The 15,273-nt window shown below is 48.5% G+C and overlaps 1 protein-coding gene across 1 annotated transcript in view; it reads left to right on the top strand.

The window, feature by feature from the left end:
- The window catches only part of ECHDC3 (enoyl CoA hydratase domain containing 3), a 125,866-nt gene extending 110,873 nt beyond the window's left edge, over positions 1 to 14,993 (top strand). Inside the window, exons 4-7 of the mRNA XM_010854109.1 lie at positions 2,731 to 2,852; positions 4,238 to 4,335; positions 7,820 to 8,020; positions 11,412 to 14,993. Of these exons, the coding sequence (XP_010852411.1) occupies positions 2,731 to 2,852; positions 4,238 to 4,335; positions 7,820 to 8,020; positions 11,412 to 11,723 (733 nt within the window). The 3' untranslated portion in view covers positions 11,724 to 14,993. The remainder of the gene's footprint in view (positions 1 to 2,730; positions 2,853 to 4,237; positions 4,336 to 7,819; positions 8,021 to 11,411) is intronic.
- The last annotated feature ends 280 nt before the right edge of the window (positions 14,994 to 15,273 follow it).

Below are 15,273 nucleotides of genomic sequence, written 5' to 3'. Positions count from 1 at the left end.
ACATTTTTATCACCTGCCCTGGTGGTGACCTTACTCTTAAAGAGATCCCCTTTCAAAAGGGGTGGTGTTAAAGCTCTGGTGCAAGACAAGGTAGCCGCTGGGGAATTCAGACCAGCGAGATTCTCAGGAGGTGTTATCCACTGGGTTTCATGACCTTTGACATAGAATGGAGCAATCGGGTCTCAATGACCCATTGAATAGCAATCCAGGATGGCTTTCTGAGATAAGCAAAGATAGAGGGTCTGTTTGGTCACTGGGAAAAGGAGGCTTAAGGGGCACCTTGGTGGGAGAGTCCAGAAGCCATGCTAGTGAACTTGTGGGTCTGGAGCTCAGAGGTTTGAACTGAGGCAAAGATTGGGCGTGGTCAGCACAGAGGTGTAGCTGATGCCAAGGCCACAGGGAAGCTGCCTGGGAGGAGTGTAGGGAACAAGAAGAGAGAACCCTGAGGATCGTGGCATCTAGAGGTGAGCAGAGGGCGAGGAGCCCATCCCCAAAGTCAGGAAGGAGTGGCCGGAGAAGCACCAAAAAAACGAGAGAGGAGGAACGTGCTTCAAAGAAGGCGGGTGGGATTAGTTGGGTTTAGTTCTGGCAATCGGGATTCTCAGTGGCAACAGCCTTAGTGGAATGGCAGGAACAGAAGGCTGGTGATACGGGGCTGAAGAGCAAACTCGCAACTCAGAGCACTCTGACAGGGTGTGTGACGCTCAGGCCAAAGGATTAACGGGACACACAACACCAAGGGCATCTGAGGGCTGGCGTCTTTGTACACAATTTTGCCCAAGGCCTTAGGATTTCATTTAAGCCTATGTCACTGATGGGAGGGCAGCTTTTTAGGTTTGTCACAGGGAGCACACTAATTATTTTACTGGAAGGTTTATCAGCAGTCTCTCTCCACCGCCGCCAGAATATAGGTTTCTGGGGCTGTCAGCATATCAGCTGTGAGTCATTTTTGTGCTTAGGAGAGAGTATGAGAAACCAAATGATGACTATCACAACCACCTAAAGACAGCAGCAAAACCAATGTGGCATTCCAGAGAAAATGGTTACTCTTAATGCTCCAAAATAAATTCAGTCATCAATGGGTTTCCCAGAAAGCAGAGGCACAGAGGCTATTTAAGGAAGATGCCAGGTGACACAGCAGTGAAAATACCAGGTGCAGAGTGAGGAAGGCAGAAAAAGCACAGCCGGGGCCGGCTGGGAACCAGAAGACACGACCACCACCTGGTGTCTAGCTTGTGACTGTCCCTTAGAAGAGCAAAAACAAGACATTCTGCGTGCAGGCAGCAAGGTGACAAGCCAGGTTATTACCACCAGCTCATGGAGTACCATAAAACAGCAAGCAAGCCTTTGAACACGGGTTTTTCAGGGACAACATGGCCGGGAGACCCTCTTGCTGCAACAGTTCTGCACGTAGCACCCCCTTCTCAGACAGCAGGAATATTTTGCTGGCTTACACAGTGTCACTACAGGAAAGGTAGGGAGACGCATGTGCCGGCTGGCGTCTGCACCTCGGCTGCCTCTTCCATGGTGTGGGTGGGAGGCGATTTGGGGGCGTATTTTCATTCCTGGCTCCTTTTCTGCCTATTCTTTCTGAAGAACAATGGAAAGAAGCAGGCGTGTCGGCCTCCATGCAGCCACTCAGCCTGGGTGGTGATTATGCTGGAACTCCTATGCCTTGCCCTTTCTGTGGAGGTGGCAGTAATAGTTCTGAGACAGACTTGGGAAAAAAAGGGAAACAACTCGAGAGCGAGGGGAGGAAAGCCCCCACATTTCAGGTAGTCCCCTTGTTTTGACTGAGCTGTCACTCCAGAGACTTGAAAAACCCTCTCAATGGCCTCTGAGTGCCCACAGCTCTCTTTTCCAGGGTTTTAAAAATAGGTCCCCAACCCCTCCTACATTGCTGGTAGGAATGTAAATTGGTGCAGTCACTATGGAGAACAGTACGGAGGTTCCTTAAAAAACTAAAAATAGAACTACCATATGACCTGCAATCCCACTCCTGGGCATATATCGGAGAAAAACATGATTTGAAAGGTTACACTCACTCCAGTGTTCATTGCAGCACTGTTTACAATAGCCAAGATACGGAAGCAACCTAAGTGTCCATCAACAGAAGAATGGTAAAGAAGATGCGGGGCATATACATACATACATACATACATATATATATAATGGAATATTACTCAGCCATTAAAAAGAATGAAATACTGCCATTTGCAGCAACATGGAGAGACCTAGAAAGTGTCATGCTGAGTGATGTAAATCAGAGAAGGAGAAATATCATATGACATCCCTTATATGTGGAATTTAAAAGGAAATGATACAAAAGAACTTAATTACAAAACAGAAAGAGCCTCACAGACTTAGAAAATGAACTTACGGTTGTTAGAAGGAAGGGATAGTTAGGGAATTTGGGATGAGCATGTACACACTGCTTTATTTAAAATGGATAACCAGCAAGGACCTTCTGTATAGCACATGAAACTCTGCTCAGTGTTACCTGGCAGCCTGGATGGGAGGGGTTGGGGGAGAATGGATACATATGTGTGTATGGCTGAGTCCTTTCCCTGTTCACCTGAAACTGTCACAACTTTGTTAACTGGCTACACCTCAATACATAGTACAAAGTTAAAAAAAAAAAAAAAACAGCTCCCAAATTGCAGCAGGGGTCCTCAGCAGCAATTGTTTTGACTGGGACACAACCCAGTAATTATAAAATGTTCTTTGCAGGAGCATCGTCTTGAGTGATCCAAAGAGAAGAAATGCGCTGTCGTTGGCCATGCTGAAATCTCTCCAGAGCGACATCCTTCATGAAGCTGAAAGCCAGGATCTGAAGGTCATTATCATTTCAGGTATTGATGAAATGTCCATCCTCAGCATTCTGCAGAACCCAGAAGAGGTGTCTCAAATTTCTTTAGTTAACTAGGGCATTATCCTAAAGTTGTACTGACACTATCTGCTGTGGAAATTATAGCAAACGTTACTGTGCAGTAAAAGTATATGTTTCCATTTTTGGTGGATACTGAACATTGCCACATGAGGCTATGCTGAGATCTGCTGTCCTCGTGGGCCCTATGCGATGGGTTTAATCGCCAATCCTTTTGGTAGAGTGCCTGGTCGGCTAGGACCAGGCTGTTAGGACGTATGATGGGTTTGTCTTCCGACTCTTACCGGGCTCTCAGCTGAGCTGTGCAGCCTTCTTCAGTGGTGCCAGAATGCCTGCCGGATTTTGCCCAGTTCTTTCCTGGCTCTTTTTTCCAGTAAGAATTTTTAGCAGATGAGCTGGTGATGATGGTGGTGGTATAAATAAGAGCAACATCAGTATTTTAAAGCAGCCACAGACAAGTAATATGGAAACTGCTCTGTAATGCTTTTGTATTTCTTTAATTAAGGATCAGTGTTTCTGGAGAATGTGACCTTCTATCAGTAGTTGAATATACATTTTCAACTGTTTTATGTGGTGAAGAAAAAAGAAATACAGCTGGTAGAGATCAGCAGTCCTCTGACTGCTGTAACCCAGATACGTCGAAGGCAGCTCATTTCCAAACGACACTGTTCTTTGGCTTGCTTAAAGGGAACAGCACTTCCTGTCACAACTGCCATGATCAGAGGAAATGTAAAATGTTCCCAGCTCATCATGGATCACATTTTGATGTTGTTGTTAATGACAATGACAATTAAACCACCTCCTCAGGCCCCTAGTTTATAAAATAAAGGGATTCTCTTCACGCCCCGACCTTCCTGATTCCAGCCTTGGGGCAGACTGATGGACAGGGATGCTGCCAAAGGCTCTGGTGGATTTCCGTGGCCCTGCATGAGTTGATACACTCAGGACAGGCCAAGTCTCAAAAAACAAAGCTGAGACCAAAGGGACGACTCTGAAGATGGCTGGTTGCTGAGCTCAGTTGGTTACCAAGCCTTCTCCTTTACATAATGCACATTTTCACAGGTCTCCACCAGGGACCTTTTTAGAGCCTCACTCTGTGCTGTCATCATAAAATACTGGCTATAGCTCTTCCAGCTAACTTGAATTATTCTTATCAAAATCAGGCCATTAACTTTCTCTAAAGCTGTTTCCATAGTGAAAGAAATATAAAAAAGAAAAGAAACAACTTTCTCTAAGTGTCCAGAGCATCAATTCGATCACTCCCTGAAGTTATTCAGTAGACAGGTAAGTGACTGTCCAGCTCTAGCTGGACATCTTTGTATTTTCTTTTCTCAACTGGAAATGTTGCAGCTGAAGGGCCTGTATTTTCTTCTGGACATGATTTAAAGGAACTGACGGATGAACAAGGCCCAGACTATCATGCAGAAGTATTTCAAACTTGTTCTGAGGTAAGCCAGGGTGATGGTCAACATTGCAAGCCTGAGAGTGATAACTGTATTAAATATTGAATTAGGCTTCTATTTTACAGATAAGTATTTAAGCTATGATATGTCACCACTGTAGAACTACTGAAACCCCTGTGGTCACTGGTGAACCCTTCATCCAAGCAAATATTTGGTTTCAACTTTTCAGAAGTGACTGTGGTTGGCATTTGATCATGCAATGCTGCCACTAAGAGTTGCCATCCCTGCCTTACGGGGTACATCTTGGTACCCACGTCTTAAGTAAGAAATAGAGAGTGGGACTCTACCTTTTTAGAAAAGAAGGACCTAAGATTATTAAAATCTTTAAAGTTTTAAACTAAAACAACTCTGTCAACGGAAAAGAGAGCATTCATAACAATAATGATTTTAAAAATGATTTCCAAACCCTTCTTTCAACTAACTTTTATAATCACTGCCTCCCAAGTAGGAAAATTAACCTCTTCATTTTTCCTCTTCTCCCTTTTTCTGTCTCTTTAACCACATTAAGAAGGGAAATTGACAACAGATATAGAGGAGGAAGCGGGTTCCTTGGTGGCTCAGTGGTAAAGATTCTGCCTGCCGATGGAAGAGACGCTGGTTCAAACCCTGGGTGGGGAAGATGCCCTGGAGAAGGAAATGGGAACCCATTCCAGTATTCTTGCCTGGAAAATCCCATGGATAGAGCAGCCTCACAAGCTACAGTCCAGGGGGTTGCAAAGAATCAGACACAACTTAGTGACTAAACAACATCAACAACCTATAGGAGGAAGAACAAAATCGGGGATGACTTATACATGTATCAGATCAACCGGATAATCAAAAATATAGAATCCACCTTAAGTAACACACTGTCCATTTAGTGAGCATCTCCTGAGCGCCTGCTGTATGCTTACTCGCAAGGTACTGAGGGAAACAGAAGGAAAAGAGAATTTCCAGCCGACCTGAAAACTGAAAATCGACTTGAGAAAGATGTATAAAGCAGTTTCATAACCTGAACCCTAGGATTACTTCACCTAATTTCTCCTTCATACATTGACTTACTCATTCATTTCTTTGGTCATTAATGATGCAACAAATACTTGAGGAGACCTTCAATGTAGACCAGACAGAAGTGAACATCAGAGAGGGGAACGGGAAGGTGATTGGGATACGTTCTTATTTTCCTTGCCCTTCCAGAAACCCCCAAGGAGATCATAGTTTTCATTTTGTGGAGGGACAAACCTGAAAAGTGATTGACTTGACTTCATAGAGATGGAAGCAAGTCAGAGCCAAGACTTGGTCTTTCGTTTCACATTAATAATGTTTATGGGACATTCTGCTGTTTGTTTGCTAGGACTCGGTGCTTTTAAAAGTTATTTTCCTACTGATATGTTTCACCAAATAGAAAATCAGCAAAGAGAACCAGCAGAGCCCTTCCATCTTCCCCTAAATGGCCTGCTTTTGTTACTTTGCTGTGATACCTTAATGAACTGAGAACTTAAACAGTCAGCAAAGGGCCACAGGGGAGCCGAGCTTCTTCAGGGGACAAAGGCGAGGTTTCTTGGGCTTCTACCATATGGATGCCGCCAGATTGCTGAAAAAGACAGACAGGACCTTGTCCTGACATAGCAAAAGAGAAGTTGTATTGACTTCTTTAAGACTTTGTCTAAGAAAATCAAATCATCCCGATAAGTCTGAGCACCATGAACTTGTGCAAGATTTCAGTTTGCAAGTGTAACCAGTAGGCACATTGGAGCAGAATGAGGCCAATACTTCCTTTTTGTTCCTGCATGAGAAGAGGTGAGGGCTTCCCTGGTGGCTCAGACGGTAAAGAATCCACCTGCAATGTGGAAGTCCTGGGTTTGATCCCTGGGTTGGGAAGATCCCCTGGAGGAGGGCATGGCAACCCACTCCAGTACTCTTGCCTGGAGAATCCCCATGGACAGAGAAGCCTGGTGGGCTGCAGTCCATAGGGTCGCAAAGAGTTAGACATGACTGAGCAAATAAGCATGCACGAGAAGAGGGGATGGTAGAAAGGAAGGAAGATCTGTGGACTGGCTCCGCATCTGATTTTTATAGTAGATTTGTCACAACACAGGTGCCTCACGAGGGTTAATTACTTACACATCAAGAATGGGGCAAATTGAGAAGGAGAAGAAACACTTGGTCAGGGTAGGGTATTTTTAATGTTAGTGATCTACTGGATTGCCTAAGTATCACTCACCAGCTCATGTGAAATCTCAGGCCTTCTTAGACGAAAGGTGGGAGATAGACTGTGCTGCCCAAGTCACAGCCAACGGACTTTTCATACCCTCAGTTGATCAGGCAGCAGATGACACTCAGAGCTGAAACAGCCTTTTCTGTCTTTGCAGTCAGACCTCAGACCTCAGAAGCTCTTCTGCAGCCTCCTGGCTACCATAGTCCCCACCATCCCCACCCTCACTTACAGGCACAACCCCCCTAAACCTACCAGCAATTTGGATGGGGGTACAGATGTGCATTCCTCTGGAGGAGGGCCATTAGCATTTACCAGAATCTCAAAAGGTGACCCCCTTGAAGTCAAGAATATGATATCATATCCCCAAATATACAATTAGTCATTTTAGAATAAAGCAGACAAGTGCCAAATGTTCATGAACACAAACGGTGAGTTCCTTAGGCAAAACTCGGGAACCCATGAAGGTCATTTTCCCTGGAGTGGCTGCTGGGAAGCCAACCCAGAGTCCCTGCTCCTCTCCCTCCAGCCAGGGTTGAAGGGCAAACATTTTGACACTGAAGTTACCATAGCAACACAATCGGTTAAGCATGTCAGGGAAAAGATGGAGAAATTAGCCAAGTTATTTCATAAGCTGCAAAAATAAGTTAAAGTTCGGGAGATTTGAGGGCAGGGGTCTCACACGACCCAGTTTCCGGCTCCCCTCTCTGTGCACTTTGGAATTTTACTTTGATAACAGCAGGGTGTTCCCCCCATCTTAGTAGAAGTGAGAGAGAATCACAGTGGCAACTGGAGAAGTGATCAGTAAGGAAGTCGCCTCCCAGCTTTTAACATGAGAGCTCCACGCTGCCATCGTTGAAACAGGGCTACTTGTTTCCCACAGTCACTCAACCCTCTTCTCTAGGGGGGTTGTGAGCAGAGTGGTCCAGGGGACAGCACCCTTGCTGAAGTCATGCTCAGGGTCAGACTAGGGACCTGGAGTCGGACAGAGACTGCTCAGACCCCACAGCCCCACTCTTGGGTCTGATGGCCTTAGGGAGTCACTTGTCTGGTGAGCCTTGGAGTCCTGGTTCCTTCCTCCTGGATCTCAAGGAGACCAAATCATACAGTCTGATTCACAGTCGAAATTTCATGCAACTTATTCTCCTTGGTCATAGAATCTGATACACTTATGGATTTGAGAAAGGCTCTGAACAGTAAAATCACATAAAATAACAAGCTTTGACATCCACCTCACTCTTGGATGGAAGTGAAGCAGGTGTGTTTGCTCCTCAGGTCATGATGCTGATCCAGAACCACCCAGTCCCCATCATCGCCATGGTGAATGGCCTGGCCACCGCAGCTGGGTGTCAGCTGGTTGCCAGCTGTGACATCGCCGTGGCAAGTGACAAGTCCTCCTTTGCCATGCCGGGCGTGAACATAGGGGTCTTCTGTTCCACCCCCGCAGTGGCCTTGGGGAGAGCAGTGCCGAGAAAGGTGACAACCCCCTGTACCCCCCACCCCTCCCCCAGCTGCGATCCTTGAGTGTCTGTGAGGGTCAGTTCCAGAACTTTCTTGTTGAAAGTACAGTGTGAGTCAGGACATTCTGCCCAAAGCAGAGCTGGCTAATGTACTAATGTCTTGTGTCAGGAGGTTATCCCTGTAGCTGTCAGTTTGTAAGTCATTGTTTTTCACTCTTGCCGGCCCCTCAGTACAGCTGGTTGTTTCCAGATTTGCTTTGCTTTCATAAAGGCAAACATCTTTTGCACTCATGTGAAATGCAATTGAGACAGTTTCATCGCACAGAAAGGCTGCATCTGAGCTGTAATAGCATGGTGACATATGCCAGTATAAGAGGCTAGGACACTGTGTCACTGGCTTCCTGTTTGCTGACCATCTGTCCCGCTCCAGAATGCTTTGAAAGGAGCTGATACATTGAGTGTGTCACTTCTGCGGTGGCTGCAGGAACGTCCTGCACGTGGTGTGCTGAACGTGCCCCAGAGCTGTTCTGCCATCATTGACCTGAGTGAAGTCCACTTTCTTCACAAAGCTTTCCTCCTTCCTATAACATTGTAAGAGCGTTTACTGACCATCTCAAGTAAAAACTGGTGGTTTCCTCATTCTAGAAAAACACATCCTCATTCTCAATTGAAAATCTGTTTTTAAAGGAGGGTCAGATTCATAGGGCTTCCCAGGTGGCACTAGTGGTAAAGAATCTGCCTGCCAATGCAGGAGATGTAAGAGACGGGGGTTTGATCCTTGGGTCAGGAAAAATCCCCTAGAGGAGGGCATGGCAACCCACTCCAGTATTCTCTCCTGGAGAATCCCATGGACAGAGGATCCTGTCAGGCTACAGTCCATAGGATCGCAGAATCAGACATGACTGAATTGACTTAGCATGCATGCATGCAGATTCATAGCAGGTGGGGAACCTAAACTGCTTTCTAGAATATATTGTCCATTTTAGCATCAACTAAGAAAACCAGCAGTTGCTCATAGCCTGAGGCACAAAAGAAATGAGACCCAAGGGAAATCAGGCCGAGGGACCAAGTTCAGGGGCGCACTTGCCTTCCATGTGCCTCCTCGTTAGCTTTTACAGAAATATGTTTATTAGAAAATTCTGATCACAGGTACCTACAAACACCCACACCATGAAAACCAGCTGGACATGGGCTCCACGTGAGAGAAGGTGACCCTCAGAACACAACAGCTTGCTCCAGTATCCTCAGAGTCAGGGGGTGTCTAGATCCCACCAGGATACACATTTACCTTAAATGTTATATATTCAATAAATACTTAAGTCCCTATTCAGTGCCAGGACCTTAAATTAAAATACATCACAAAGATATTGTCAGAGCTTATGAACAATTTTATAATTGTTATAATTGCCAGTCAAATCTCATCTCCAGGCCTTTTGCAAATTAAAGGTGGTGGCTGTCTGCTTGGCCAACCTGCCACTGCTCAGTTTCAACCCCTGACATTCTGGAAGGTTCTGTGTTGAGGCCTTTGAAACCTTTAAATCAGCCATACTGTACAGATACGAATCTGCTGCTGTTTAGTTATTCAGTCATAACAAACTCTTTTGCCGATCCCATGGGCTGTAGCCTGCCAGGCTCCTCTGTCCATGGGACTTCTCAAGGCAAGAATACTAGAGTGGGTTGCCCTTTCCTTCTCCAAGCTAAGACTCTATTCTTTCTCAAAACAAGGCTTAAAATCTTAAAATCTCTTAAAATCAAGGCTTGCAATTGAGTCCTAGAAACTTACAGGTTGGTCATATGTGTCAACTTTTAAATTCGTTTTTCAGAAGAAAGAAGGGCGAGGGGGCGGGGGATGCGACAAAAACAGGCCTTAAATTCCAAGGGAACCGAACCAAGCAGCTTAAACCTCACCTGAGGCGTGGCCCCTCTAAGAGGAAAACCAGAGAGTCATAGAAATCTAAACCTGACCCAGACACACCTGCCTGGTCGATGCTTGCCTGCACCCCTCGGGGACATATTGTTACAGCGGCCACCGACTATACCGGTGACAGGGCCGCATCCCCGTGCACATCCGCCAGGAAGCAATATGGCAAAACCTTTGCAAACCTAGCCGGTGCTTTTGCACACTGGCCCAGCCTGGAAGCTCCGCCCCTTTCACGCGGCTGCGGTAGCAGGCGTGTGTCGCCAGTGCCCTCTGCTGGTCATCGTAAGGAACTGCCCAGCTGTGAGGTGGCTGCCGCCTTTTGTCCACCGGACCAGCAACCGTGGCGAGGACCTCTAGTGTGCCAACCAGACTGAACCTGGGCGTGAATCATTTCCCCCATGTGCAAAGTGTCCCCGCCCCTGGCGTGACTTCAGCATGCACCTTCATTGCACCTTATAAACAGCCTTCCTGGTGCGGCTGCTCCCTCCCCCAGAGCTGGCCTCTCCCAGCCCCTCAAATAGTAGGTACCAGGGGCCCTGAGAGCACAGTGAAAGACCAGAGCTCCCGCTTCCCAGACCAGCCATGTCTCCGTGCGGGAACACTCGCTTCCCCGTGTTTATCCACAGGAGCTCTGTGTATCTGGGGAATCTGAGTTCTAATCATCTGGTTAATCAGAACCTGCACGCTGGAGAGTGTTAAGTGACAGCCCAGCTACCCAGCCCATGTGCAAATCACCAGAGTATGGGGAATGGGGGTCTCAGTGGAAGCTGTGTTCCCTTCTGACCTGGCCTCTGAAGGACTGTAGCATCGCCTGTCTGTACTGTCTGTCTGCCTCTATCCATCTATTCCTTAATTCACTCACCAAGAGACTTCCCTGGTGGTCCAGTGGTTAAGACTTCAAGCTCCCAATGCAGGGGGCCTGGATTGGATTCCTGGTCAGGGAACTAAACCTGGTATGCCGCAACTAAGACCTGGCACAGCCGGGGGAAAAAACCACTCGCCAGTAAATATCCTATAAGCTGTCTACTATGTACAAGGTACTCTTCTGGTGCAGTAAAAAGAGAAGTCTCTGACCTAGAGAGGTTAACATGCCAACAAAGGAGATAATACAATAAACAAATGTAAACTATATAGTAAGTATGAAAGTGCAAAGAAGGAAAATGCAGCCTGAAAGAGGAATGGTGCTGGGGGCTGATTTGCAGTGACATGTGACCAGAAGGAGGTGAGGAGGGTTCCCCTCTCCTGGGCACTGGCAGATGCCATCCCCGCCAGAGTCTGGGGACGGAGGACCTTAGGGAAGATGGGTAACATAGCGTCTGAGGAGGAGGCAACCGGGCCGAGGCTGTCAGGAGAGTGAACAGGAGCAGGTGGGGCCCAGGTTGCAGGATGACTTAGTAACAGCCCCATCTCCCCACAGGTGGCCTTAGAGATGCTCTTCACTGGGGAGGTTGCAGGATGACTTAGTAACAGCCCCATCTCCCCACAGGTGGCCTTAGAGATGCTCTTCACTGGGGAGCCCATCTCTGCCCAAGAGGCCCTGCTCCACGGGCTGCTGAGCAGGGTGGTGCCAGAGGAGCGGTTGGAGGAGGAGACTATGAGGATCGCGAGGAAGGTGGCCTCACTGAGCCGGTCGGTGCTGTCACTGGGCAAAGCTGCCTTCTACCGGCAGCTGGCCCAGGACCTCAGGACTGCCTACCACCTCACCTCCCAGACCATGGTGGACAACCTGGGCCTGCCGGATGGCCAGGAGGGGGTCAAGGCCTTCCTCCAGAAGAGGAAGCCCGTCTGGTCACACTGAGCAGCCTTATCAGAGGGACTGGGGGCCGTGAGCCCAGTGGGCAGTGCTCAGGACCCCACCACCCCATGCCCAGCCTTCCAACCCCCAACCACCGCCGCTGCCTTGCGACTGCAGCTGTCAGTCTGCTTTCCCAGCATTGGTGATGGTCTCAGTGCACACAGTCTGTGTTAGGAGCCACGACTCCTCGGGGAAGGGGTGACCTGGAGAGTCGGGCACCAATGTCAGCAGAAGGGCCATGCGCACCTCAGCTGAGCCAGCTGGGTGAGGAAGCCCACCCGTGATGCTCCTGGGACCTTAGATGAGGACGCCCCACAGGGGAGAAGGTGCCGTAAACTGAGGCAGGAAGGGAGGATTTCAGCCTGACTCTTACCAGAAAGTATCCCCAAGGTGGGCATGGTGCTGTTTGCCTTCATCAGGTGAAGCATTTCAAATCTCCACAAGATACTCTTCACTCTGAAAATCTTCTTGGTTCTTTTAAAAAATAATCACACCTATGGCTTTGGGATAATCTTTGGGGTCTTTGAAAGATTACCTATTTAGTGAGACTGATCATTTTATCTTTCCAAACAAACTGTAAGCTGCTTGAGAGAAGAAAATCAGTTAGCTCTTTCTTTGATGCCTGTGCTAATGGACATCTCAGGTGCCTGGTGCTTCTGTAACGAGGGTCCCAGGCACTGGGAACCTGGACCCTGGACTGGGAATTCAAGCATTGCGGAAGAAGAGGAGGGACACAGAACACACATCGTACCCACGAAGAATCACCTACTCCAGAAGCATTCCCAAGCTCTGCTCAGCTTCCGGTAAAGAATCCAGACTAGCTTCAAATGCTTGAGTTCCCCAAAGATGGTCCATTTAGGCTCCAGAAATGTCCTAGACCTCTGGTCACACCTGGGGCTGATTTTTTTTTTTTTTAACCTACCAGTTGAGTGGCCATAAGTGTAATTAGTACCAAAGACAGAACCTTGAGGCTCCACCAACTGGTTCTCATTCTAAGCCAGTGGGGCAAGCAGGCCCTGGAAGGGCAGTCTCCTAGTGGATTTCTGTTGAGATTGGATTTTTTTTTTCTTGCCAGAGTCTAGAAAGGTGACAAAGAGTGTTTTCTTGGAAAAGAGAAGCTTGTTACTAAGAATGTTCCTCAGAAGAAGAGAGATCACCAGAGCCACCACCAGGACACGCCAGACCCCGGTATGTCCTCATTCAGTCCCCACGAGAACCCCACCGAGTAGGGCCACCATCACCTCCAGCTTGCAGACGAGTGGTGGAGACCGGGTAGAGTGAGTGCCCCAGGCTCTGTCTGCTGATAAAGCCGTGGGTGCCCTCCCCAGCCTGCCCACCTTGTGGGGGAGCCTGGGCTGCAGTGAGGCGGGCCTACAGACCTGCCTGCCTTCGGGCAGCCTTTCAGAACCCAGAGCTGGACCAAGCGCGCCCCCTGCTGGAGGACTTGGCAAGCTCACCGGCGACGTGGGCTTTGACTACTGGCAAACCACCAGTGCAGTTGTGTTGTTTTGCTAGGAATCTGACAAACAACAGGCTGATATTCCAGACCAGGCTGGGAAGGACTGGCCGTGATGATCTGCTCACTAACAACGCCGCCGGCGGGGCCCCTTCGGATTGCCCGCCGTGGGGGTCATTGTGCGGCCATCTCAGACCCCACAGTGAGGAGAGCAAAACCTTCTCCCACGTCCCAGTGAAAACCAAAAGTTGCCTTTCCAGTTTCTGTACGCGCTGCACCATAGCTTCCAACCAGGAAATTCTCAGGCCTCCAGGCTGACTTCCCAGCCTGCGAGCTGAAGTGCCCTCGGGGGACGCGCTATAAATCCTAATAATCGTCGGAGCGGAAAATAATCCTGGAATAAAACCTGCTACCCAACCACCAGTGTCACATAATTCATCCCCAAGGCAGATATAAATTGGGGGTTAATTTGCATCTCTGCCTCCTTCCACTGAGACAGTGAATGAAAGCTCTCTGGTTGGCACACACGATGACCGCTTTTGGAAAGCGTGTGTTCACCTTTCCTTCTGCACCATCCGCTGCTCAGGGAGCTTCTCTGAGCTCAGTGGTCCCCACGCCGGGAGGGGACGGGGCTGGAAAGTCAGTGAAAGGGGCATCTGCTCCGGCCCGGCCTGAGCCCCCGAGAAAACAGCGCGGATACGTCGTTAATTTCCCCGCAGCGACTGTGCGGAGACCCACCAGATACGCTGCGCCAGGCTAACCTAGGAAGGAGCTCTCTGCTGCCCTGGTAGGTGAAGGCTCAGAGAAGTGAAGGCAGTGGCCACAGTCGAACCAGCATCTAGCTGACTGTGGATCCCCTGCCCCTGACACCATACGTGTTTCTTTTCTCCCCAAAAAGATCGCTGTTCCAGCCAAGAGAGACAGACGACCGAAGCACTCAAAGGAAACCAATCAGAAACTGCCAAGCCGCAGCAACACAGCTTTGCTTACCAAGGGAATTCCAAGGAAAGCACAGGTTTGACCTCAAAGAACACCAGGTTCGAGTCCCAGGTTTGCCACGAACCAGCTGTGTGATGGTGCGGGTGACCGGGCCTCTTTCAGCGCCAGGTCCCCTTCTGTAAAAATGCCGCGTGGACCCTTTTGTCCTCCTGGTTGTGACATTGTGGATTCTGCAGCACTGGATCGGAAACTTGGAACAAGACTGGAAAACAGGTAGCTTTGCCCAAAGAAAATGCTCTTTTACAAATGGAGATGGATTTTCCCCTGGAAGTGGTGAAGAGTGAAAACACCTGATTACCCTGGAGAACAAGAAGCATCACAGATCCTCCCTTCTTGGGAGCCACACCTGAGCCTTTTAAAGGCGTCCGGCTAGCATGGGGGGCAGAGCTCTATCGAAACTGGCTATCATCCTAGTTTTGTCTGCTGGTGGTTTAGTCACTAAGTCGTGTCTGACTCTTGCAACTCCATGGACTATGGCATGCCAGCCTCTTCTGTCCCGTGTCCATGAGATTTCCCCAGGGAAGAATACTGGAGGGGATTGCCATTCCCTTCTCCAGGGGATCTTCCCAACCCAGGGATCTAACCTGGGTCTCCTACATTGCAGGCAGATTCTTTACCGACTAATCCACCAGGGGAGTCTAATTTTGTCTAGGGGCCCCCCTTTCCTCTCTGCTTTCTGCAAACCCACTGCACTAAGCTTTTAAATTGTTTTTAAATATTTGATTAATGAATGAGTATTCTTTCCTTGCAGTCATCAAGAGGCCAGAGTTGGTTGAAGTTGACTTGTTACCATTAATAAATTTGTGAAATTTCAGTCATGCAAGGGTTTTCTTTCATGGTCTGGAGCCCCAAATGTATCTTTCAGGTTCCAAACAGAGGCTCCCTGAGAAACTGGCAGGCCATCCTGGACCTGTAGGGTGTCTTGGTGGGATGGCCTGGCCCTCTCTGGCTCCCTGGGGGAGAGGGAGATGGCTGTTGCCACAGGCAAGGCAGGGAGGAAGACTAGGGCTGGGTGAGTCCAGTGTTGTGGGGTTTATGTTCCCACCATGGATGTACCCTGACATCCCCATTGATTTTATAATGATGTCTCAGCTTTGA

The sequence above is a fragment of the Bison bison genome, unplaced genomic scaffold (assembly GCF_000754665.1).
Source record: "Bison bison bison isolate TAMUID 2011002044 unplaced genomic scaffold, Bison_UMD1.0 scf7180017864337, whole genome shotgun sequence".
Lineage (NCBI taxonomy): Eukaryota > Metazoa > Chordata > Mammalia > Artiodactyla > Bovidae > Bison > Bison bison.
Note: the sequence above shows the minus strand (reverse complement) of the source record. Positions and strands in the feature narration are given on the sequence as shown.